This window comes from Babylonia areolata, chromosome 1, assembly GCF_041734735.1.
Source record: "Babylonia areolata isolate BAREFJ2019XMU chromosome 1, ASM4173473v1, whole genome shotgun sequence".
NCBI classification, from domain to species: Eukaryota; Metazoa; Mollusca; class Gastropoda; order Neogastropoda; family Buccinidae; genus Babylonia; species Babylonia areolata.
The window spans coordinates 20,995,544-21,017,523 of NC_134876.1; the positions used below are offsets into that span (position 1 = coordinate 20,995,544).

General features: G+C 41.2%; 1 protein-coding gene across 1 annotated transcript; it reads right to left on the minus strand.

Annotated features, from left to right (window-relative positions):
* Window positions 1-2,735: 2,735 nt before the first annotated feature.
* Window positions 2,736-20,656, minus strand: LOC143280760 (putative flavin-containing monoamine oxidase A). Its single transcript, XM_076585437.1, has 11 exons — window positions 20,486-20,656; window positions 19,073-19,160; window positions 18,063-18,237; window positions 16,861-16,975; window positions 15,343-15,500; window positions 14,274-14,363; window positions 13,029-13,116; window positions 11,489-11,589; window positions 9,651-9,830; window positions 7,860-8,047; window positions 2,736-4,482 (listed from the first exon to the last, which is right to left on the minus strand). The coding sequence occupies exons 1-11, from the start codon at window positions 20,598-20,600 to the stop codon at window positions 4,158-4,160; spliced, it is 1,623 nt and encodes a 540-aa protein (XP_076441552.1). The 5' UTR covers window positions 20,601-20,656; the 3' UTR covers window positions 2,736-4,157.
* Between the last annotated feature and the right edge of the window lie 1,324 nt (window positions 20,657-21,980).

The following is a 21,980-nucleotide window of genomic DNA, read 5'->3' on the forward strand; positions in this document are numbered from 1 at the left end:
TTGAGCGTTCTGTCGTTTGTTTATACATGGTGCAAGCAAGTTGCAGTTAGTGTCGTAACATAACGTATGCATTTCTGAGGGAAATGTAATAAATATTTGATTTCCAGACTCTGAAGAAAATAATAAACTAATTTCCTGTAGAATCTTCTAGTAATTCTCAACAGTTTTTCAGCCAACTCAAACTAATAAGTGAAAGAGAACAAATGTTGGGAAAGGAAATGGTTTCCTTTGGAAGAGGAAAAAGTCTGTGACTGAATATGGTTAACTCCAATGCTCAGCTTCTATGGAGGGTTGTATTTGTCTGTGTGTGGGCCTTGTTCTTTTCCCTTTTTATTCATGTAAAGTCAGTTTCTTTTATTTTGTTGTGTGTGCTTGGGGGTGTATGGGTGTGTGCATTTGTGTGTGTGTGTGATGGGGTGGGGGGCTAGTGCCCATCCCAGTGTTTACATCTCACTACCTAAACGCCAGAGCAAAACAGCACAGACAGTACATCACAGACTATGGAAAAAAGAAAAAAGTGTCAAGGCTTGCTTGAAAAAAGAAAGAGGAATGGACTGGGAAGGCAGAAAAAGAACACAACAGTGAAGATAGAAAGAAGGCAGAAACAAAGAGAGTGACAGAAAAGAGGAAATTTCTTGCACAGAATTTCCAGAAGGCGGGGATGCTATTTATACTAAAGAGCCCCAGCATCCCCGGCATCCCCAAGGGGGGAAGGTCCCAAGCATGAACTTGACACACTGAAAAAGAACCCATGGCAGTGTTATTCACTGGCAAAATTCTGTAGAAGAAATCCACTGCGATAGGTACACAAATATACATCCATGCACTCAAGGCCTGACTAAGCGTGATGGGTTACACTGCTGGTCAGGCATCTACCCAGCAGAGTGTAATGCGGTGTGACATAAAGAGATAAGTCCAAACAGTACCACTTCCTTGAGAAACTGAAACTGAAACCCCTCCCTTGGGGGTTCCACGTCAGAGTCTGGCTGATGATGATTGACGCTGGTTTTCACAGCGTGTGCCAAATTCATCCCCACCTTCCAATTTCACTTTCAGCTAACGTTTGAACACAGAGCAAAGTTCCAGGAAAAGAGGTGGTGTAGTTGGTTGAGAGATGACATCACTATATACATGAGAAATTTCTTCAGCGTTCGATATTGTTGGGATGCATCAGACTTGAAGCTTTGTCGCCCTGACTCACTAGCTAGACTCACGTTGTTTACACGAAAGTCAACAAGTGTGGGAGAAGAGGCTGGAAGAATGCAGGGCAAGTTTTCAGGAAAAGACAAGAGTATTGTGACAGAGACAAGACAGAGTATTGTGACAGAGATAAGAGATAAGACAGAGTATTGTGACAGAGACAAGACAGAGTATTGTGACAGAGACAAGACAGAGTATTGTGACAGAGATAAGAGATAAGACAGAGTATTGTGACAGATAAGACAGAGTATTGTGAAAGAGATAAGACAGAATATTGTGACAGAGATAAGCTGTTGTTTCTCCTTCGCAAGCCAAGATAAGAATGACCTACACACTGGGTGGTTACGTGAAGTCAGCTGATCAACCCAGTCCAGGTACTGTGGACAGGGGTGTAGCTGGTGCTGCCCAGGTGTAGGTGGATTAAGTGCATTCTTGTGCCAGTGGTGTTTCAGAAAGGAAATTTTCTATCTAAAATTACGTTTAAATAACATACCATGAGAATATTGTCAATGGCACCACTGACCTGAGTATGGGGTAACAAACCCCTAGAAGGCGGCGGAGGAGACGTCGGAGGCAGTGGGGGCCTGGAGTCGACCGGAGGTAGAGGAGGAAGTGGAGGCTGCAGGCCGGTGTTGTTGTTTACCGGGCCCAAAGTAGAGGGCCCAGAGTGTCCGCGAATCGATTGCGATCGTGCCTTAATTTTAGCCCGATCGCCCAATCGAGCTACATAATCATGTGACCTGTTGGAAGGCATAATTAGACAAACAACAAGGACGCCAAGGAGTCGACAGACAGAAAGAAATACAAAAAAACTTAGCCGTATGCGAAGCACAGGAACAGGTGTCGAGATGGCTGCCAGAAAAAGAGGGTGCTAGCTAGCGGGACAAAGGGGAGGTTACCTACTTCCGGGAGGTTATCGGCTGTAGTTGCTCTCTTTTTCTCCGCATAGGCGGATAGTAGTTTGCACAGGACAGGAATGTCAGACCCCTGCCGGAGTCTGCACTAGTTGGGTCACGGTTAAGTATGTGTAATTAAACAGCATTTCCGATCCTCTCCTCCTCCTAAGCAGCGACACCAAACCGAACCCATCTGCGCCATGCCAAGCAATCAGACACTAGAACTTCTAATGTGTTTTGGTCAGTGCAGTGTTTGTCAGATAAAAGCACTATACAAATAAATATGCATAAAATGTTAGATGGTATATATATATTTTATACAAATATATGTACAATTTTTTTGCTTCTATAAAACAAAATCAACATACTTGATGCATTGGCGTCATCAGCATGATTTTAGCATGTACTGCACGTACTGAAAAAAACAGAAAAAAACAAAGAAAGAAACAACCATGCATGATAAATACAAAAATGTGTTACCATTCAACTCCAAGTTGTCTATGACATTTGCTCCACTTACAGAATACACTGTCTGCAGGTATCAGATGTGAATATACTATTTTTTCAAACTGCAAAAAGACAAAACAGTTATTTCTCAAAATACAACTGATCAGGATTTTCCTTAATTTGTTCATTAGGCAAGACAGGTATAGACAGTTATGGAAAAAAAATACTTTGAAATTAAAGTTTTGACAGTAACAGCAACTTTATCAGTTTATAAAGAATGGAAAAAACTCTCTTAAAATCAATTCTTTTCAAAAGAACATTAAGCATATCACTCTGTGCACAATGTCACCAAGATACATTTTCAAAGATTCCATTAGTTCACAATAGTATTTTCTTAAAGTTATAGACTCTGAACATTCCTAAATAAGTATCAAACATTGAATGGCTGAAATGTATCCCTTGCACACATCCACATGCGTATGCATGCACATACACCCCTCCCCTCCCAACAACCCCCTCTAGCTCTACACACACCCATCCACACACACACCCACACACACAGGCACACACACACACACACACGCACAAAGACTGAAAGACAGACAATGACAGACCACATCAAGTAATATGTTAGCTTCACTGTCTTTACGCATTCAAGACAAAATCAATAGTATCCATTGCATTTCAAAAACCACAATTCCAAAGATCTACATACACATCTTTCACAGATTCAATTGATAACTTCACACACACACAAATCACTGAAAACAATGATTAACATATGATGACATACACAATTTAGAATTCTTAAAATCTTTGTTATATCAAATAGTTGTTTTTTTATGAAGTATTTTGTCATAAATTCCGCATGGATAACCAAAATCACAATAAAAGTAAAGATCATTCTCACACAGGCTTTGTCATGTAATTCATAAGATCTTTACACATTCACAATCACATTTCAGAAAACAAATTTAACAACAATAGAAAACGATATCCAAGATGTCACGTTATTTTTGCTGTACGTAAAATAAAAGTTAACACTGTGTGCACACATTATTTGCAAATCCACCTAATTCATTTGCATCATTTTCTTTACATCATAATACTTCATAAACTTCTCCAGCCCTACTTTCCAGCACCTCTTGAAATGAAAATGTTCACTGTATTTCAAAATTTGGACAGATATTTGGATAATCTAGATACTTTTAAAGTAACAGAAAATACACATTTATTCTTGCATTTATAAAGAACTGAACCCATCAAATATTTGACAAACACTGAAATATAGTCTCACACTTTTAAAAGAAGATAGTACTCTACCCAATGCAATTTGGAATGAAAATTTTCGTGAAATATATATGAATATTTTGTGTATGTTTTTTTTTTTTCCTGAAAGAATATCACACAATGACTTCTCTATCCCCACCTGATATCAATTTGGAATAGAAAATGTTCCAATGTTTTCAAACTCTGACAGATACCCAGACATTCTGGACTCCTCTTTACAGATAACATTTTTTCTACCACACCTCAGTTCTCTCAGCAGCATACGAAACAAAAGTAAAACATTATGTAGAATCACTTTGTCAGCAGAAGAGAGTCAAAAATTGTTCAGAACTTTGGGAAGTGCCTGGACAGTCTGGACTTCTTGGCCAGAAAAGCGAGGGTGACCAGACAACAGAAGCCGACGGTCCACTTGAGGAAGCTGGCGCCAGGCCCCCCTTTACGTGGGTGCAGCATCCAGCGGGGTCGGCTCAGACCCTGGGAAGGCTGGGTGGCGGGGCGTGACCCCTCCAGGGCCCCGTAGTCCTCGCTGCTCAATGCCTGGGGTCGGATCTTCTCCAGGATTTCGGCGGCCGCTCGGAGACCGGCCTGCACAGCCCCGTTCATGTAACCACACCAGGATGTGGCTGTTTCCGTGCCAGCAAAGTGAAGCCTGCAACACACAGTGACTGGTTAGGTTAAAGGTTAAAGGTCCTGTAGCCTTTTACAGCCTTTAGGGCAGTGAATTCATATCTATGCTGTCTACATCTCGGTATAAGGCGGGGCCTAATCCTCTCCTGCCGTTTTAACCTTCTCCAACCACCTTCTTCTTCTTATTGTTCGCCTCTTCACAGTGTCAGTCCAGTCTGTCTGATGAACGATGCTGTCCTCTCCGAGTCCTGTCAGGAGCCATGGAGCTTGGTGTGCAGTGAGGTTGGTGTCATCCTCTCCAAGTCCTGTCTGTAGCCATGGAGCTTGGTGTGCAGTGAGGTTGGTGTCGTCCTCTCCAAGTCCTGTCTGGAGCCATGGAGCTTGGTGTGCAGTGAGGTTGGTGTCATCCTCTCCAAGTCCTGTCTGGAGCCATGGAGCTTGGTGTGCAGTGAGGTTGGTGTCATCCTCTCCAAGTCCTGTCTGTTGCCATGGAGCTTGGTGTGCAGTGAGGTTGGTGTCGTCCTCTCCAAGTCCTGTCTGTAGCCATGGAGCTTGGTGTGCAGTGAGGTTGGTGTCGTCCTCTCCAAGTCCTGTCTGGAGCCATGAAGCTTGGTGTGCAGTGAGGTTGGTGTCATCCTCTCCAAGTCCTGTCTGGAGCCATGGAGCTTGGTGTGCAGTGAGGTTGGTGTCGTCCTCTCCAAGTCCTGTCTGGAGCCATGAAGCTTGGTGTGCAGTGAGGTTGGTGTCATCCTCTCCAAGTCCTGTCTGGAGCCATGGAGCTTGGTGTGCAGTGAGGTTGGTGTCGTCCTCTCCAAGTCCTGTCTGGAGCCACGGAGCTTGGTGTGCAGTGAGGTTGGTGTCGGCTTCACAGTATCAGGAGGGGACAGGTCTGAAGTAACCTTCCCCAACCAAGATCAGATAGCTGTTCATGCCAGGGTGGGGTGAGGAAAACTGGAATGAAGTGCTATTCCCCAAGGACACCGCACCAGAGGCTTTGAACCCTGACCACTGGTAAACACTGAGTCACAAGTCCAACACCTAACCAATCTTACCACACTCCTCCTTACACAGCAAGCTGGGCTGTATGTAAAGGCTTCTGAAGTGTTTAGGAGGAGAAGGAGTTTCGTTTGATGTCCCGTCACACACACTGGTGACTGAAGATGTCTACTTAATGTACTGATTTTCACATTTGATAGTTATCATTTGAAAACAAATTAAGAAAACAAGTAGGAGAGAAGGCAGATGTGTGGTGAGTTGGGAGAAATTGGATAGTTTGAAAGTGCAATCAAAGATGGATATCTGAAGTAAACAGGAATATAATTAAAGGAAATTACTTAATGGACTTTGTAAAATGGAAGTTGTTAATATGGAAAAGAACTGACAGTGCAAGTAAAAATGCATGAAGTGTTTATGTTTGCAAAATGATGGTGAAATGCATATTCAATTGCTATATCTGCAACATAATGGTGAAATTCCTGATACTTAAATGCTGTGCATAAAGCCTGCTGACACAAGCAATAATAGAATACAGTTGTGTTTCACAAGAAATTTTCTTAGCATATACTGATATAGAAAATATTTTTCACCTGTTGCTATTGTTGTTGTAGAATCAAAAAATAAATAAATAAATAAATAAAAACCAGCTTATTTCAAGCAACATATACTCTAAAATGATGATATGTATGATAAAGGAAGGGGGGGGGGGGCGGGGGAAGGGGGGGTGGGGGGGGGCAGTAAACATCCTGGTCTGTGTAGGAATCAAACCTGTGGACACCTGCTTCCAAGTAGGGTGCTTAACCACTAGACCATTGTTCCACCAGATGGATTTGTTTACTCAAATGAACGCAAGCACGCTAGCTGGAGCATCCACTCATGAACACACACACACAAACACACCAAAGCATGCACACACAGAATGACAGACACACAAACATGTATCAGGACCCACTACACCAAAGACAAAACAATGCCACCTTATGTGACAACACAAAACCCAGACATGCATCATCGTACACTTTGTGGACTTTCCCCCAGTGCCTTCAGTACAATATAACCTCATTTTCTGTTCAACAAATTACAGAAATATCTTTGTTAATAAGGCTGTTTTACGAAGGATGAACACCTTAACATTTTTTTCTCCATTCCAGACTTTCTCTTGTAAAGAAAGTGTTTACATCAAACACAAGAGAATACACAGAGACTGTCAAACACACACACTCACGCACACACAAATTATTCTCCCATTCCTTCCTTGTTCATGAGCACTCACAAACATGAGCTCGCCATTTCCCCATTCCCCCTTCACCATACCTTTTTTTTCTTTTTTCTTTTTAACTTGAAAATGCATAGATCATCAAACGCATGGAGATTATCTTTTTTTTTCCCTGTTAGTGGGCTGCCACTCACAAGTTCACCCATATCTACGAGTGGGCTTCTACTTGTATGGCAGTTTTTACCCCACCATTTAGGCAGCCATACTGCATTTTCGGATGTGCACATCTTTATGATGACAACTATCTTTTACCTTTTAAAGGACTGCCTGATAGCACTTTTGTGATGACACCTCTGTTTACTTGTCAAAGGGCTGCCTGATGACAACTATGTTTACCTGTCAAAGGGCTGCCCGATGTCACTTTTGTGATGACACCTATGTTTACCTGTCAAAGGGCTGCCTGTTAGCAACTTTGTGATGACACCTATGTTTACCTGTCAAAGGGCTGCCTGATGTCACTTTTGTGATGACACCTATGTTTACCTGTCAAAGGGCTGCCTGATAGCACCTTTGTGATGACACCTATGTTTACCTATCAAAGGGCTGCCTGATGACACCTCTGTTTACCTGTCAAAGGGCTGCCTGATGACACCTCTGTTTACCTGTCAAAGGGCTGCCTGATGACACCTCTGTTTACCTGTCAAAGGGCTGCCTGATGTCACCTTTGTGATGACACCTCTATTTACCTGTCAAAGGGCTGCCTGATGTCACCTTTGTGATGACACCTCTATTTACCTGTCAAAGGGCTGCCTGATGTCACTTTTGTGATGACACCTCTGTTTACCTGTCAAAGGGCTGCCTGATGTCACTTTTGTGATGACACCAATGTTTACCTGTCAAAGGGCTGCCTGATAGCACCTTTGTGATGACACCTATGTTTACCTGTCAAAGGGCTGCCTGATGTCACCTTTGTGATGACACCTATGTTTACCTGTCAAAGGGCTGCCTGATGTCACTTTTGTGATGACACCTCTGTTTACCTGTCAAAGGGCTGCCTGTTAGCAACTTTGTGATGACACCTATGTTTACCTGTCAAAGGGCTGCCTGATAGCACCTTTGCGATGACACCTATGTTTACCTGTCAAAGGGCTGCCTGATGTCACCTTTGAGATGACACCTATGTTTACCTGTCAAAGGGCTGCCTGATGGCCTTGGCAAAGTAGGGCATGGTTCCAGCGGGCATGGAGCAGACAGGGCCCCCCAAGGAGTAGGGTTCCTCATTCCAGTCCTTCTCCCTGTAGTCCAGGTAAGAGTACACACCTTTGCCAAAGTAGTCGGCCAGCTGGTCCAGCACTGCCCTTCGCCGGGCTTCTGCCTGTTAAATAATCATTATCATTATTATCATTATTACTGGTACTAATAGGCCACCCATTTTTAGTCACAGACCAAACTTTAAGCGCTTAACAATCATTTGCATAGCAGGCTGCCTACCTGGACAGAGCCGGCAAACAGCTGTCTAAGGGTGCTCATCATTTGTTTCCTGTGTCATTCAGTCAAGATTCAGCCACACGCACGCACACTCATTTATATCAGAGTGGACTGATTTTCAGAATTTTTGCCAAAGGCACCTCTTTTGTTGCCGTTGCTTGACGGGTGCAACAGCCGAGTGGTTAAAGCATTGGACTGTCAATCTGAGGGTCCCTGGTTCGAATCATGGTGACGGCACCTGGTGGGTAAAGGGTGGAGATTTTTACAATCTCCCAGGTCAACATATGTGCAGACCTGCTAGTGCCTGAACCCCCTTCATGTGTATATGCAAGCAGAAGATCAAATACGCACGTTAAAGATCCTGTAATCCATGTCAGCGTTCGGTGGGTTATGGAAACAAGAACATACCCAGCATGCACACCCCAGAAAACAGAGTATGGCTGCCTACATGGCGGGGTAAAAACGGTCATACACGTAAAAGCCCACTCGTGTGCATACGAGTGAACGCAGAAGAAGAAGAAGAAGTTGCTGTTGCTTTATTTTAGTGCGCTTGGTGCAAACAGACAGCAGCTTTCAACAAAAAAGCAGGTGGGTGACCCAAGCTGAAAGTGAACTTGTCAGAACAGTGTTTCTGTCTGGTACCAAGGAAGGGAAGAATAGTTAAGATGCTTATCTGCCAATACAGTGTACATGAGGGTTTGGGTTCAATTCCCCGTTTCACACTTTCTCCCAAGTTTGACTTAAAAATCAGACTGAGTGTCCAGTCATTCAGAAGAGACGATAAACAGAGTGACAAGTTGCATATTACACAAGCATGGTAATAATTAGCAAGGGTATTTTCACACACACACACACACACACACACACACACACACACACACACACACACACACACACACAAGAAAAAGAAAAAGAAAAGAAAAAAATTTAATTTTTAATTTTTTTTTAAATAAAATAAATAAATACATAAAAAATCCACTCATAATGTGACACCCTGATTCCCAGTAGCTGCATACATATGACAGTAAAATAACATAGTTCACATGAGACATCATAGAGCTACAACTGCCAAATTGTTACCACATTAACATATGGTGAGTGTTTTCTAATATTAGTAGACAGAATTCTTAACTAATTAATTATGTCAAGTTATCATGAAACAATAGTGCAAATACATATCATTTGTTGGGCACTGCTTCTTTTTGCTAAATAAAATATCCAAAAATAAACAGAGGTCCTGTGTGCAGCATACAACTGAAGCACTGAAAAAGAACCTGTGTCAACAAAAGTGTCATACTCAGGCAAAATTCTGTAGAAGAAATCCACTGTGATAAGTACACAAATATATATACATGCACTCAAGGCCCAACTAAGTGCGTTGGGTAATGCTGCTGGTAGAACATCTGCATAGCAGATGTGGCGTAGCATGTATAAGTAAGTCTGAATGCAGTGACGCCTCCTTGAGAAACTGAAACCATGTGAACACTTACAGACTGCTGCGACCATTCCACTTTGATGTCGCCAGCAACGAAGCCGAGGAGGGCAGGACTCCCGTTGTGCAGACAGGCATCATACACAATGCTCATTGGCCCTGCTGAACAGTTTGGCACCGCTGTCATCCCTCCGTTCGTCACTACCTCCCCCGAGTAGCCTTCCTCTCGCCAAAACGCCTGCATATGTGAACACGTTACAGTACTCTGACAGAGATTAAGAAATATTGTTTGCCTATTTACTGCTCGTTGTGCCCTCCCGCGACAGTGCAGCAAAAGAAATATCATACAAAGTCTATAATCAAATCATTCAAAGAAGATATTTAAGAGTGTATATTTCAGATATGTTTTATATGTCTAAAATAAAATCATTCAAGCAAGACATTTAGTAGTACATATTTCAGAAATAATATACAAAATATAAAACCATTCAGACAAAGCATTTTGGGGCACACATTTAAGGTATGTTATACAAGGTCTAAAATCAAATCATTCAGACAAGATATTTGAGACTAAATATAATAAGATGATAAATTCATTCTGGCTTGATGATTTTACAAGCATGGACTCGCACACTGTGAGAGAAACACAAAGCCTCAAACACAATGTATGCAGTGAAACAAGTATCCACAGACGATCTCTCCACACAGGGAGGATGGAGTTATGTTTTTCAAGGTGTGTGGCCTGAATTGTGGATTGGATGGAGTTTTGTTTTTCAAGGTGTGTAGCCTGAATTGTGGATTGGATTGAGTTTTGTTTTTCAAGGTGTGTAGCCTGAATTGTGGATTGGATGGAGTTTTGTTTTTCAAGGTGTGTAGCCTGAATTGTGGATTGGATTGAGTTATGTTTTTCAAGGTGTGTGGCCTGAATTGTGGATTGGATGGAGTTTTGTTTTTCAAGGTGTGTAGCCTGAATTGTGGATTGGATGGAGTTATGTTTTTCAAGGTGTGTAGCCTGAATTGTGGATTGGATTGAGTTTTGTTTTTCAAGGTGTGTAGCCTGAATTGTGGATTGGATTGAGTTATGTTTTTCAAATGTGTAGCCTGACAGGTGCGGTGAATGGAGTTTTGTTTTTCAAGGTGTGTAGCCTGACAGGTGAGATGGATGGAGTTGTTTTTCAAGGTGTGTGGCCTGACAGGTGGGGTGAATGGAGTTTTGTTTTTCAAGGTGTGTAGCCTGACAGGTGAGATGGATGGAGTTGTTTTTCAAGGTGTGTGGCCTGACAGGTGGGGTGAATGGAGTTTTTGTTTTTCAAGGTGTGTGGCCTCTCAGGCAGACTACGGTCTGCTGGTCTCCAAAAACTGTGGAAGTGGAAAAAGAAAAAAATCCCTACTGAAGGTGCCTGCATTCACACAATATGTCAATGCAGGGTCTGACTCACTTCCAGACAGCAGGACCTACCAGAGGAGCTACACCCTGCTGAACCAGGAAGCAGTGATATCTATCTACGTGCTTGACATTGGGGACTGAACATCAGACTCTCTGTATCCTAAATTCTTTACACTTGACATTTCTCCCAAGGACTATCCCGAAGCAGCAAAACAAATGTACTCTGGCTAAAAAAAATATGTGAACAGGAATGCAAAAATGTGCTGAGGCCAAGACTCACTACACTAAGCTTCTAGATTGTTTTTTCTGCTTTGAAGACAGGGAGATTTGAGAGATAGAGGGGAGAAGTACCAAGAGAAAGAGAGAGTGTGGAAAAAAAGGAAGATACAAAGAGAGAGAGAGAGAGAGAAGACAGACAGACAGAATATCTTTACATGATAGTCTTCTTCGTTAATATTGACCAATTCAGAGACAACAGACAAAGAGAGAGGAAGGGAAATAAATCTTACCTCCTGATAAGTCAAGATGATTTTGACGTAATTTCCAATGGCCATCCGCTTACACATCTGCTTCTTGGTCTCAGGCAGAGGGGGGCTGAAGGTGATCTTTTCTGAACAGCAGCGTTTGGGGAGGAACACAAAAGAAGAGAAAAGTATGGCTCAAAACACAGTACATCTTTGTCCAACACACATGTACCAAACTGAGCAGGGAAAGACCCCTTCCTGAGCCATGCTGGAGACTTCCAAAGAAGTTATACTTTTTAAATGACAGATCAAATAAGCTGCCACAACAGTTATTACAGATACCAAGCCCCAGCTTGTCTCAGTTTTTGCATGGTTGCCTTACTTTGATTGAAAAATTCTGTAAATAATATAAATAATCTATTTTTACAGACAGCCATGATGGCATGATAGCTTATGGCTTGATCACTGGATCTGATGGTCCTGGGTTTGAATCCTGGAGGGGGGGATTCTAATCATCCAAGTCAATATATGTGCAGAAATGCTTATGCCTAAACCCTTTTGTGTGTACACACATGCAGAGCATAAAAAAACCCACATTAATGATCACATGATCCATTCAGAATTTGGAAGTTTATGGAAACATTAATGTACCCAGCATGCACACCACCACAGGAGAAGTATGGCGCCTAAATTGGGGGGGGGTGGGGGGGGGGGGTCACACACGTAAAACTGTACTTGCAGATATGAGTGAATATGGAAGCTGACACCCTCGAATGCAGATGAAGAAAGGAAAACATAAAAAGATGAACATCATTCACAGTAAAACCCACTGACAGAAACAAGTGAATGCTCGACCTTTCTATCGAAAATGATATATGCATACTTCTGTATCATCTGTCCTTAGTCAGACACCAATCTCTCAGCACTTTACATGGAGTCATTTACACAACAACTGTCTACTTGAGTACAGCCGACAGAGAGCTACCTTTGGGCGCTCATCATTTGTTGCTTGTGTCATTCAGTCAGATTTCAGTCATGCACACACACAAACCCACACACACATACAACTTTTACATGTAAGACCATTTGTTTACTACCCCATCTAGTAGGCAGCCATACTCCATGTTCAGAGGAATGCATGCTGGGTATGTTCTTCTTTCCATAACCCACTTAACACTGACATGGATTACAGAATCTTTAACGTGCTATTTGATCTTCTGCGTGCATATATACATCAAGGGGGTTCAGGTGCTAGCAGGTCTGCACATATGCTGACCTGGGAGATTGGAAAAATCCCCACCCTTAACCTACCAGATGCACCAGGGGTCAAACCGGGGGAAACAGGCACTCTAACCATTCGACCACCATACCCATCCAAAGTTGAAGAAGGGAGAAAAAAAGAACTGACACTGAAAAACGTTCAACTGTGACTGGCCAGTGAAAAAGACAGAGACAGTCAGAAAGAGAGAACTGACAGATAAACACCATGAGTGAACAGTCAATGCCACAGCAGAAGTGTTCAGGAACAAGGCAGAGATCTCCACCACCACCACCACACAAGGCAGTGACCCGGGCAGACACTCACCGTACAGAGGAGGCGGCAGTGCCAGAACTGCAAAACCAGCTGTGTAGCTGTGACCCTTGGCTGTGGTCACCTTCACCCCTTTCTCGTCCTGGAAACACACACACACACACGCACACACACACATCCATACACACACACATACACACATCCATACACACACATCCATACACACACATACACACAAACACACACACATATAAAGACTACAAAAGAAACTTTCAGGAAGATGAGATGTCAAACATCACATAGAGTTTTAGCCCTTCTCGAAAAAACAACAACATTTTTTATTGTTCATTTACAAAATCACTTTGAAACAGCCAACTTTTGTATCAGAATAACAGATATCCTGAAAACACACAAATATGCATTCAGTGGTGTTGTAGAAATGTACAGGGATGGGAGTGGGACATGGTACAAAATCTGCCTGTTCTAACAGCGAGGCTCTCATTCAGTTTTCAGTGAACATCGGACTGTGCACCTGTATGCTTGATCACATGGAACCTGTTCAGTGTCGATAATCACCAACCGGTTATCAATAATGTTTGTCATCTAAATTCCAAAGGCTGGACCACATGATTATCTTTATATTTTCTTATCTCAAATAGACCAGTAATCATGGTGTGGTCCGAATGACTTCATTTATCTCCCTTACTCTCTCACCTAATTTCAACAACTGGACCTCATTGAACAAAAGTCAGAATGTCAGAGGAAACCAATAATTAATTACATCTGTGGAAACCATACACAGAGTAAGAGGAAGAAAAAGAAGGAAAAGGAGGAAGAAGGAGAGGACAAAAAACAGAAACAAACAAACAAAACAAAAAAACAAAAAAAGAAGAAATTTCAAGACCAAGAAGTAGTAGTTCATCAAGAAAAAAAATGTGAAACTCTTCCACATTATCTTTTCTTTTTCTTTTCTTTTAAAAAAAAAACAAACAACAAAATGAGTCAGTGAGATCTTCAACTGAAAGCCTTCCTTGGGAACCTGTTATATTCCTCAAAAGAAGACGAACACAATGATATCATTCTCTCCTCAATAGAAATCCTTTCTTTTTTTTCCCATGCGAACAGCAGCACAAACATGAATAATTGAAGAGAGAAGGGAGAGGGCAGATTCCTTAAAAACAGACAATCCAGTGAAGCAGTTGTGACATCAATATAAATGCCTGCCTGTTTGTAGCTACTTTGTCTGAGTGTGGAGTGGTTCTCTGTGCCAGATATCAACAATCCAATAACTGCTCCTACCTGCTCAATGGCAGCCACCGGCTCTGCCAGATGTACGTTATCTTCCCCAATGCTTTTCGCCATAAGCTGTGACACCTGCTGGGCTCCTCCCTGTTTTAACACCAGAGAAACTGTCTGTAGCATTGCACACACACACATTACAAAGAAAACTTACTTTATAAATTATTCAATTAAAATGGTTAATCATGCTCTCTTTCCTTTCCACACACATAAGAACCTGACAAAAAAATATGTGTGCAACACACACGCGAACACACACACACACTCTCTCTCTCTCTCTCTCTCTCTCACACACACACACATACACACATACACACACACAAAGCTCACATACACACACAGTGTTGCAATTATTCATATATCTACAGTGCACAAGTACTTCGCCCTCTTACACATTATTATTTTTCATGAGCAATAACTTCATAACTGGTCTACTTAGACAGCATTACAGTGCACAGAAAAAACATCTTCAGCAATAAACCAGAAAGATGCCGCAGAGTGAGAGCAATATCACTGCAAATGAAGTGACAAACATGCATTTGAATGCAAGCTGTCAGAAGCAGACAATAGGGAGGGTTTGCAGGCCCGCTTTTGTACGGGTCCTTTCGTCATTTGCAGAGCAAGAAGTAGGTCACATGACCGTGTCATGGGCAGCCCACCACCGTCACTCTCTTTTCTGACTTTGCACTGCTTTTGTTTGGACAACTTTTCGGTAGAGCATAGAAATGGATCAGTTTGAATGCGTAATGGCAGAGATGTGACAAGAAACATGCCCAATGTAAACACTGAAGACTACAGCAAATAATGTGTGTAATTACAAGACCAAATATATCTTATAAATTTGCATAAACAGCCACCAAAATTGTTCAATATCCTTTCATTAGGACAGCAATTTCCATGACGAAATTTTAGCTTTTCTGTGATCAAGAATAAACAGGATATGGAGATGTGCATGTGCACGCAGCTCTCACTAAAAAATAACTGGGGAATATCCATGAAAATCAGATGAAAGTGGGTCTTCAAACCCTCCCTAATATATGCTGACATTAACTAATACAATCATCAATACCTTGATGGTGCCCTCTTGTGCAGTGAACTCTTTGGCTTCAACAATTTTCAGAATGCCGTCAGCAGCACTAGCATAAGTCAGCCAGAACAGGAGAGATATCTGAGACGTTTCCACTCCATAGATCGTTCTGTTTGAAACCAAGATGGAATCAATAGCTCCTGGGACAAAGAAAATGACAGCAAAACTTCAGGCAACTTTTAATGTTGAGCACTGAAAAGTATGTAATGTGTGAAAATGTAAACAGCGTCATGAAAAAAAAGCAAAGGCATTGGAACACTGGAGAAAAATGTGTAAAATGATAGTATAATACCATCTAACATGTACATAATCTCATGGTAAATCCTAGAGTCACCAAACATTTCACTGAAAACATGATTAATTGCTTGAATAAGTTTGTTGAAAAGCACACAAGCCCAGTCCATCAACTAAAAATAAAACAAAAAAAAAGGTAATAAAAAAAAATAGACAGTGACTGAATTTTACTGAAAACGTACTAACTGACGTGTAACTGCTAACTTATACTTGCAGATTTGGAAAGCATACAAGTTGTACACTACACAGCATCTGACAAGACAAGCAATGTATCTTGCGTGCTTGTCAAATGAATAAAAAAGATATATGGTTGGTGAAGAAATCTGAATGGATTACTTATCATCTTAGCAACAACAATAAAACAATGAGAATAAAACCTCCATCAGTGATACTAAAAATGCCATTAACTGAACTTTGTCATATTGAATGGACTTACCATACCTCTTAAATAAATCAGAACAAACAATTCTGATGTAAGATATAAACATAATAATAATAACAATGATAAAAAAAAAATTGCTCTTCCACTACTTCAGTCCCACTCTTATACACAGAACACTGACACACATCTGCTCAAGTCATTTGATATAAACATATACTGTACTTATTGTACTGAACATATACACAATCACACATATGAACACAAACACACACACACACATACACACACACTCACTCACACACACACACACACAAGTAAACACACTAACAAGCAAACATTCAACACACCCAAGCAAACACACAACACACACTAACACACAAGCAAGCAAACACACAACACATTAACACATGCGCCAGCAAACACACAACACACACACGTACACACACACACACACACACACACACACGCACACACACACACAAGCAAACACACAACACCCACAAACGCACACACAAGCAAACACATGAGTAAACACACAACACACACTAACAACTAAAACACTTAACAGACAGGAAAGGCAGAAACAGGAGAAGAGCCAGGAGTGATACAGCAGAACAAGCGGGTAAAGAACATGAATGACAGGCAAGGCAAGACAAGACAAGACAAGACAAGGCAAGATGAGCCAAGACAAATTCTTTATTACCAACGATAATAGATAAGCAAAAGAGCATGCTATTCACATCCAGCCCTCGCCTTGAAAGGGACTGAATCACAATAAAGCCAACTGGAAACAAAAGGGAAAATATATCAGATATGAAACGTGCCTTGTGTGCTGCATGATTCCTGAACATACTGCTCAAATGTGATGGAATCCCATTCCTCGGCCTTTGAGCAAGCATAGGGATCAGCAGGGTTGACCTGTTTCCTCAAGCTTTCAACCTGCCCGGAAAATGTAGCAGAATTAGAATACATGACATGCCTACAAAATACTTCACAGAGGTCTTGAAGACTTGAAGACAAATATTTCCTTTAGCAAATACATGTATCTTAGTATACATAACTGACAAGTGCTGAGAATATTTTCATAATCTGTATGCGCATGTGGTGTGAGTAAGTGAGTGAGTGAGTGAGTGTGTGTGTGTGTGTGTGTGTGTTTGTGTGTTTGTGTGTATGGGTGGGTGTGCATGCATGTGTGTGCATACATGTGTGTTTTTGTGTGTATGTCAGTATATTTGGGAAAGAGAGAATAGAAGAGGGATAATATATGACTGCTAGTGAGAGAGAGTGTGCACATGTAGCTGTATGTATGTGTGTGTGTGTGTGGGGGGGGGGGGGTGTGCATATTCTTGAAAAGAGACAGATCACCATTCAGGATGTACTACAGTCAAGCCCGACGCAAAAACTTAGTTTCATTTTTTTTTTTTTTACATCATCTTCACCCTTCTTTATCTAATAACTCAGTACATGAAACTGCAGAAAACCTCCCTGCATTTTTCTAACCCTCCTTCCATCACCAACATTGGAACTATATGTGAGTGCAACAGTCAAGGGGTTAAACTTAAAGTGCTGGAATTTCAATCATGAGGTTCCTATGTTTTAATCCCAGTCGCAGTACCTGAAGGGTTAAGGGTGAAGATTTTTCCAGTCTCCCTGGACAACAGATGTGCAGACCTGCCTTTTTCTTAACACCCTTTGTGTGTAAATGCATAGTATCAAATATGCAGATCCTGTAATCCATCTCAGCTTTTGGTGGCTTATGGGAACAAGAACAAATCCAGCATCCAGCACGTCCCCTAAAACGAAGTATGACTGCTTACATGGCAGGGTTAAATATTGTCATACATGTCAAAGCCCACTCGTACACATACAAGTGAACATGGGACTTGCATCCCCACAAATGCAGAAGAAGCAGCAGCTGCACAAAAAACCTTTTTACACTTTACTGACACACCCCACCCCCCCCACCCCCCGCCCACTCTTCATCATGAACACTAAACCGACATGCAGTGCAGACGTACTGACCAACCTTGGTCAAGAAGCGGTGCAGATCGACGAGAGCGAAGGGCGACAGAGACGGGAGGTCACCAGTGTAGTGAGAAATGGCTGGCCCTGCCACCTGCTGCACTTTCTTCCCACTGGTGTACTGGGGGTGGGTCTCCAGTCCCAGCTCCAGAAGGAGCGACATGATGTGAGGCTGACATCTGGACAACAAAATATATTTGTACATGTAACAGTAATAACAACAATAAAAATAACAATTTAACAATAATGATAATTATTATCATAATGATGATAATGATTTTCAAAATAATATAAAATAATCTAAGAAAGATAAATGAAAAATCATCATCATCATAACAATGATGATGATGATTATAATGATAATAAAAATAACAATAATAATAATAAGAATAACTTTATTATTATTATCATTATTATTATCATTGTTGTTGTTGTTGTCATGTTATCAACAGTAGTAGTATCGTATTATTATTGATAAAATCAATAAATGAATTTTGATGGTCTAACTTTGCCTACACAAGCGAGCCAAAATCTCTGTGGCAGACTTTTAAAATATTCAGATATTTTCTGCATATCATTATTAAAAGCCTGTTCAGGTCTGTACTCAAGCTCTATGTTGCAATAATAAAGAAATAAAAAACAAACAAACAGGCAAACAAGCTAAATCATTTCTTTTTTTAAACAAAACACAAAATGTTTTTTGTTGTTTTTTTAAAGAGAAGACAACCATTATTTTTTCTAACTTTCAAAATTTGTCAACAAAAACTTATTTGATGTAAACCTACACCTTCGTTCACTTCCACCTGCCCTTTATCTCCCCCCTCCCCCTCCCACCTCCTTCCCGATAAAAGACAAAAACACAAATACACACACATACCCACATGGACTTACACACACACACACACACACACACACACACACACACAACCATGTACAACTCCATTCTTCACAGAGGTAAAAAAACCGACAAAAAACACATTCCTGCACAAACATACAGATGACTAAGAGCATCACCTTCCAACCCACTGTCCACCAACATCCCACAGGTCAGTTCCATTACAGGATTTCAGAGGCACAGTTTGTGTCCGTCCCCCAACACGGTCTGGAAATAATTCATAATATATATATATATATATAATGTGTGTGTGTGTGTGTGTGTGTGTATACATACATACATATGTAGTACATAACAATTAACGTGTTCTTAATACATATACACCTACCATACACAGACACAAAGTTAACTGTACCTCTTAGATTTGTTACTGATGGGGGCGGGGGGGGGGGGGGGGTGAATCAATTAATTATAATCAGTTCCACTGAGTTAAGAACCTGTCAAACATGTACCTTAGTAGACTTGAATACAGAGATAACCATCTGACCTTGTTTGATATGCCCCTTGTCCTTCAGGGCAACTGCCTGTCTTGAATACAGAGATAACCATCTGACCTTGTTTGATATGCCCCTTGTCCTTCAGGGCAACTGCCTGTCAAAGTGTCACAATGACTGGTTTGGCAGGTTCTAAACGACTAAAGTGATGTATGCACTACATAATGCCCAACACTAAAATCACTTAACCAATAAAAGGAATTAACTTCTGACTATACTGTGAGGGAGAAAATGAAACTGGATTAACCTGATTACTAGCAGGTTTTCATCTTTTTACGGGTCTGTTTATATTATAATGTCATTAATTAGTACTCACAATATACACTGCACTGCAGCACACTGTACTAAGTTACACAATGACACACTCCTCAACTTAACACTACACTGGCACTCTGGTCATTTTGTTTGTCTGTCTGCAGGTATATGCACACACACAAAAAAGTGTCAATGCAGGCAGTGGGCCCATCCACTGGATTTGGGTGGTAATCTGGATTGGTATATATAAATATATATCAGTATCCAGCGAGTTTTCATAATGATACAACTGTTTATCACAGTGCAAATTAGGTCATGCCCAACAATGGTTGAGGTGTGTGTGCACTGTGGAATATACCCCCCAATCTATTCATGCAATCATTGCCTGGGGTTTCTGATCCACAATGCACAACTGTGTCCGAGGACGATTTTTTGATGACCAAAATTATATGAATCAGTTCAAATCAGCACTCATTTCAAGTTTTATTTTTCTCAAAAACATTAAATATATTTCACATGAGCATGCCTGACATTTCTATCACTGACTATAAGGCACTTTACTTGACTTGTGGCACTCGTAACTGAAATAGAGTGTAATTCATCGCAAATTCTAGTTACAATATGATATGTACCACACAGCAGATCTACTGTGCAAACCCCACAATGGGCAGAGGTGGAGAGTTGTCAAAAATCTGACACTTGATCGAAGTACGTGACACTGTATATGTACACGGTCTCAGAATGGGGTCAAAACAGGAAATGCCTGTGCACATGGAACCAAACCTTTTGCTTCAAGAACAAGAACTCGAAGATTCTTGTCTCTTTTTTTCATGTGATAAGCTGTGGTGAGGCCCGAGATTCCGCCCCCAACAACCACTACATCATATTCTTCTGTCATTCTAAATTGTCTGTCTTGATTCTTGTGCAGGGTCTCAGCAGAAGTCCACCAGGGGAAGCTACTGTCAATCGGTTCCAACTAGAACATTAATTATTTCGTCCCCTGTAAGTTTCAGTTTCTTGTCTTTCTTGTCGTGTCTTGTCGATGTTCATGTGGTAATCCATGTACAGGGCAACGATCCACAACGGGGGTCAGTTCTAGTAGACTAATGCTGATGTACGGTCGTTAAGCACCCTAGTTCAGTCAGGGGAACCCGGGCCCCACTCAGCGGCATCGGTCCAAAAAAAAATTATTTTTTTTTAAGTTCTCTTGCAGCTACAGTGAGTTTCTGTTACAAGGAGGATAAAGACAGCATTGAGAGACTGTCCTAGGTTAAAAAAACAACAACAAATAAATAGCTGTAGATAAAATATTCAAAACATTTGCAGCACGAGCAGCAAATCGACTGTACAGAATGGTTTGTGTCTTGCCACTTGTATGAGACCCCCAATAAACCATTGTGACCATTTCAAATTAAGGCTGTTTGCCCTCGGCAATACCTTATGAAATCTATCCTTGAGTGTATTCAGGATTTTTTTTCCCGTCTTTTGTATAGATAAATAAATAGAATGAGGGGAACAAAGGAGAAATACTAGAGAACTTGAAAAAAGTGGAGAGAAAAAAAGGACTCGGAAAGAAAAAAAGGAGAGAAAGAAGAAATAACGAAAAATATGTGGAACATGGAGTTTGTCGACGGCTGAACAGTTGCAGCTACTAAAATGAAACAGATTTTTTCAACTGCTTTATCTTATAAGTTGATTTACTGCTTCCCTGTTGGAGTTTCAAAGGATACTTTCGGCAACAAAACTGACTGAAGACCTCCTTTTTGATTTTATATATCAGTATTGCCTCTGCACCGAACATTCAGATGAAATACATGAAGCTATTATCTTAGGTGGTCTGTCTACCATACTTCATATTTTATACGTACACGCTTTCAAGTGTGTGTGTGTGTGTGTGTGTGTGTGTGTGTGTGTGTGTGTGTGTGTCTGTGTGTGTGTGTCTGTGTGTGTGTGTGTGTTGTTGTGTTGTTGTTGTTGTTGTTGTTGTTGCTGTTGCTGTTGTTGTTGTTGTTATCAAAACTCTATAAATCGTGGCAGAATGGTTAAAACGCTCAACTGCCTCATTTTCTTCTTCTTCTTCTTTTTTCCAGTAGAGTCCGTGAGTCAGTGTTCGAATGCCACTCTCCGCGGCCCCCAGTTTCTCCGAAGTTTGACTGGACAATCAAACTGAGTGTCTAGTCATTCGGAGGAGACGATAAACCGAGGTCCCGTGTGCAGCACGCACTTGGCACACTGATAAAGAACCCATGACAACGAGAGTGTTGTCCTGTGGCAAAAT

Bases quoted from the DNA above. Each gene is read 5' to 3' on its own strand.
- LOC143280760 (XM_076585437.1), bottom strand. From the start codon at position 20,600: ATGACAGAAGAATATGATGTAGTGGTTGTTGGGGGCGGAATCTCGGGC. The intron at 16,976-18,062 runs GTTGGTCAGTAC...TTTTCCGGGCAG, and splicing joins TGCACCGCTTCTTGACCAAG to GTTGAAAGCTTGAGGAAACA. The intron at 11,590-13,028 runs GTGAGTGTCTGC...GCTGCTGTTCAG, and splicing joins ACTGCCGCCTCCTCTGTACG to AAAAGATCACCTTCAGCCCC.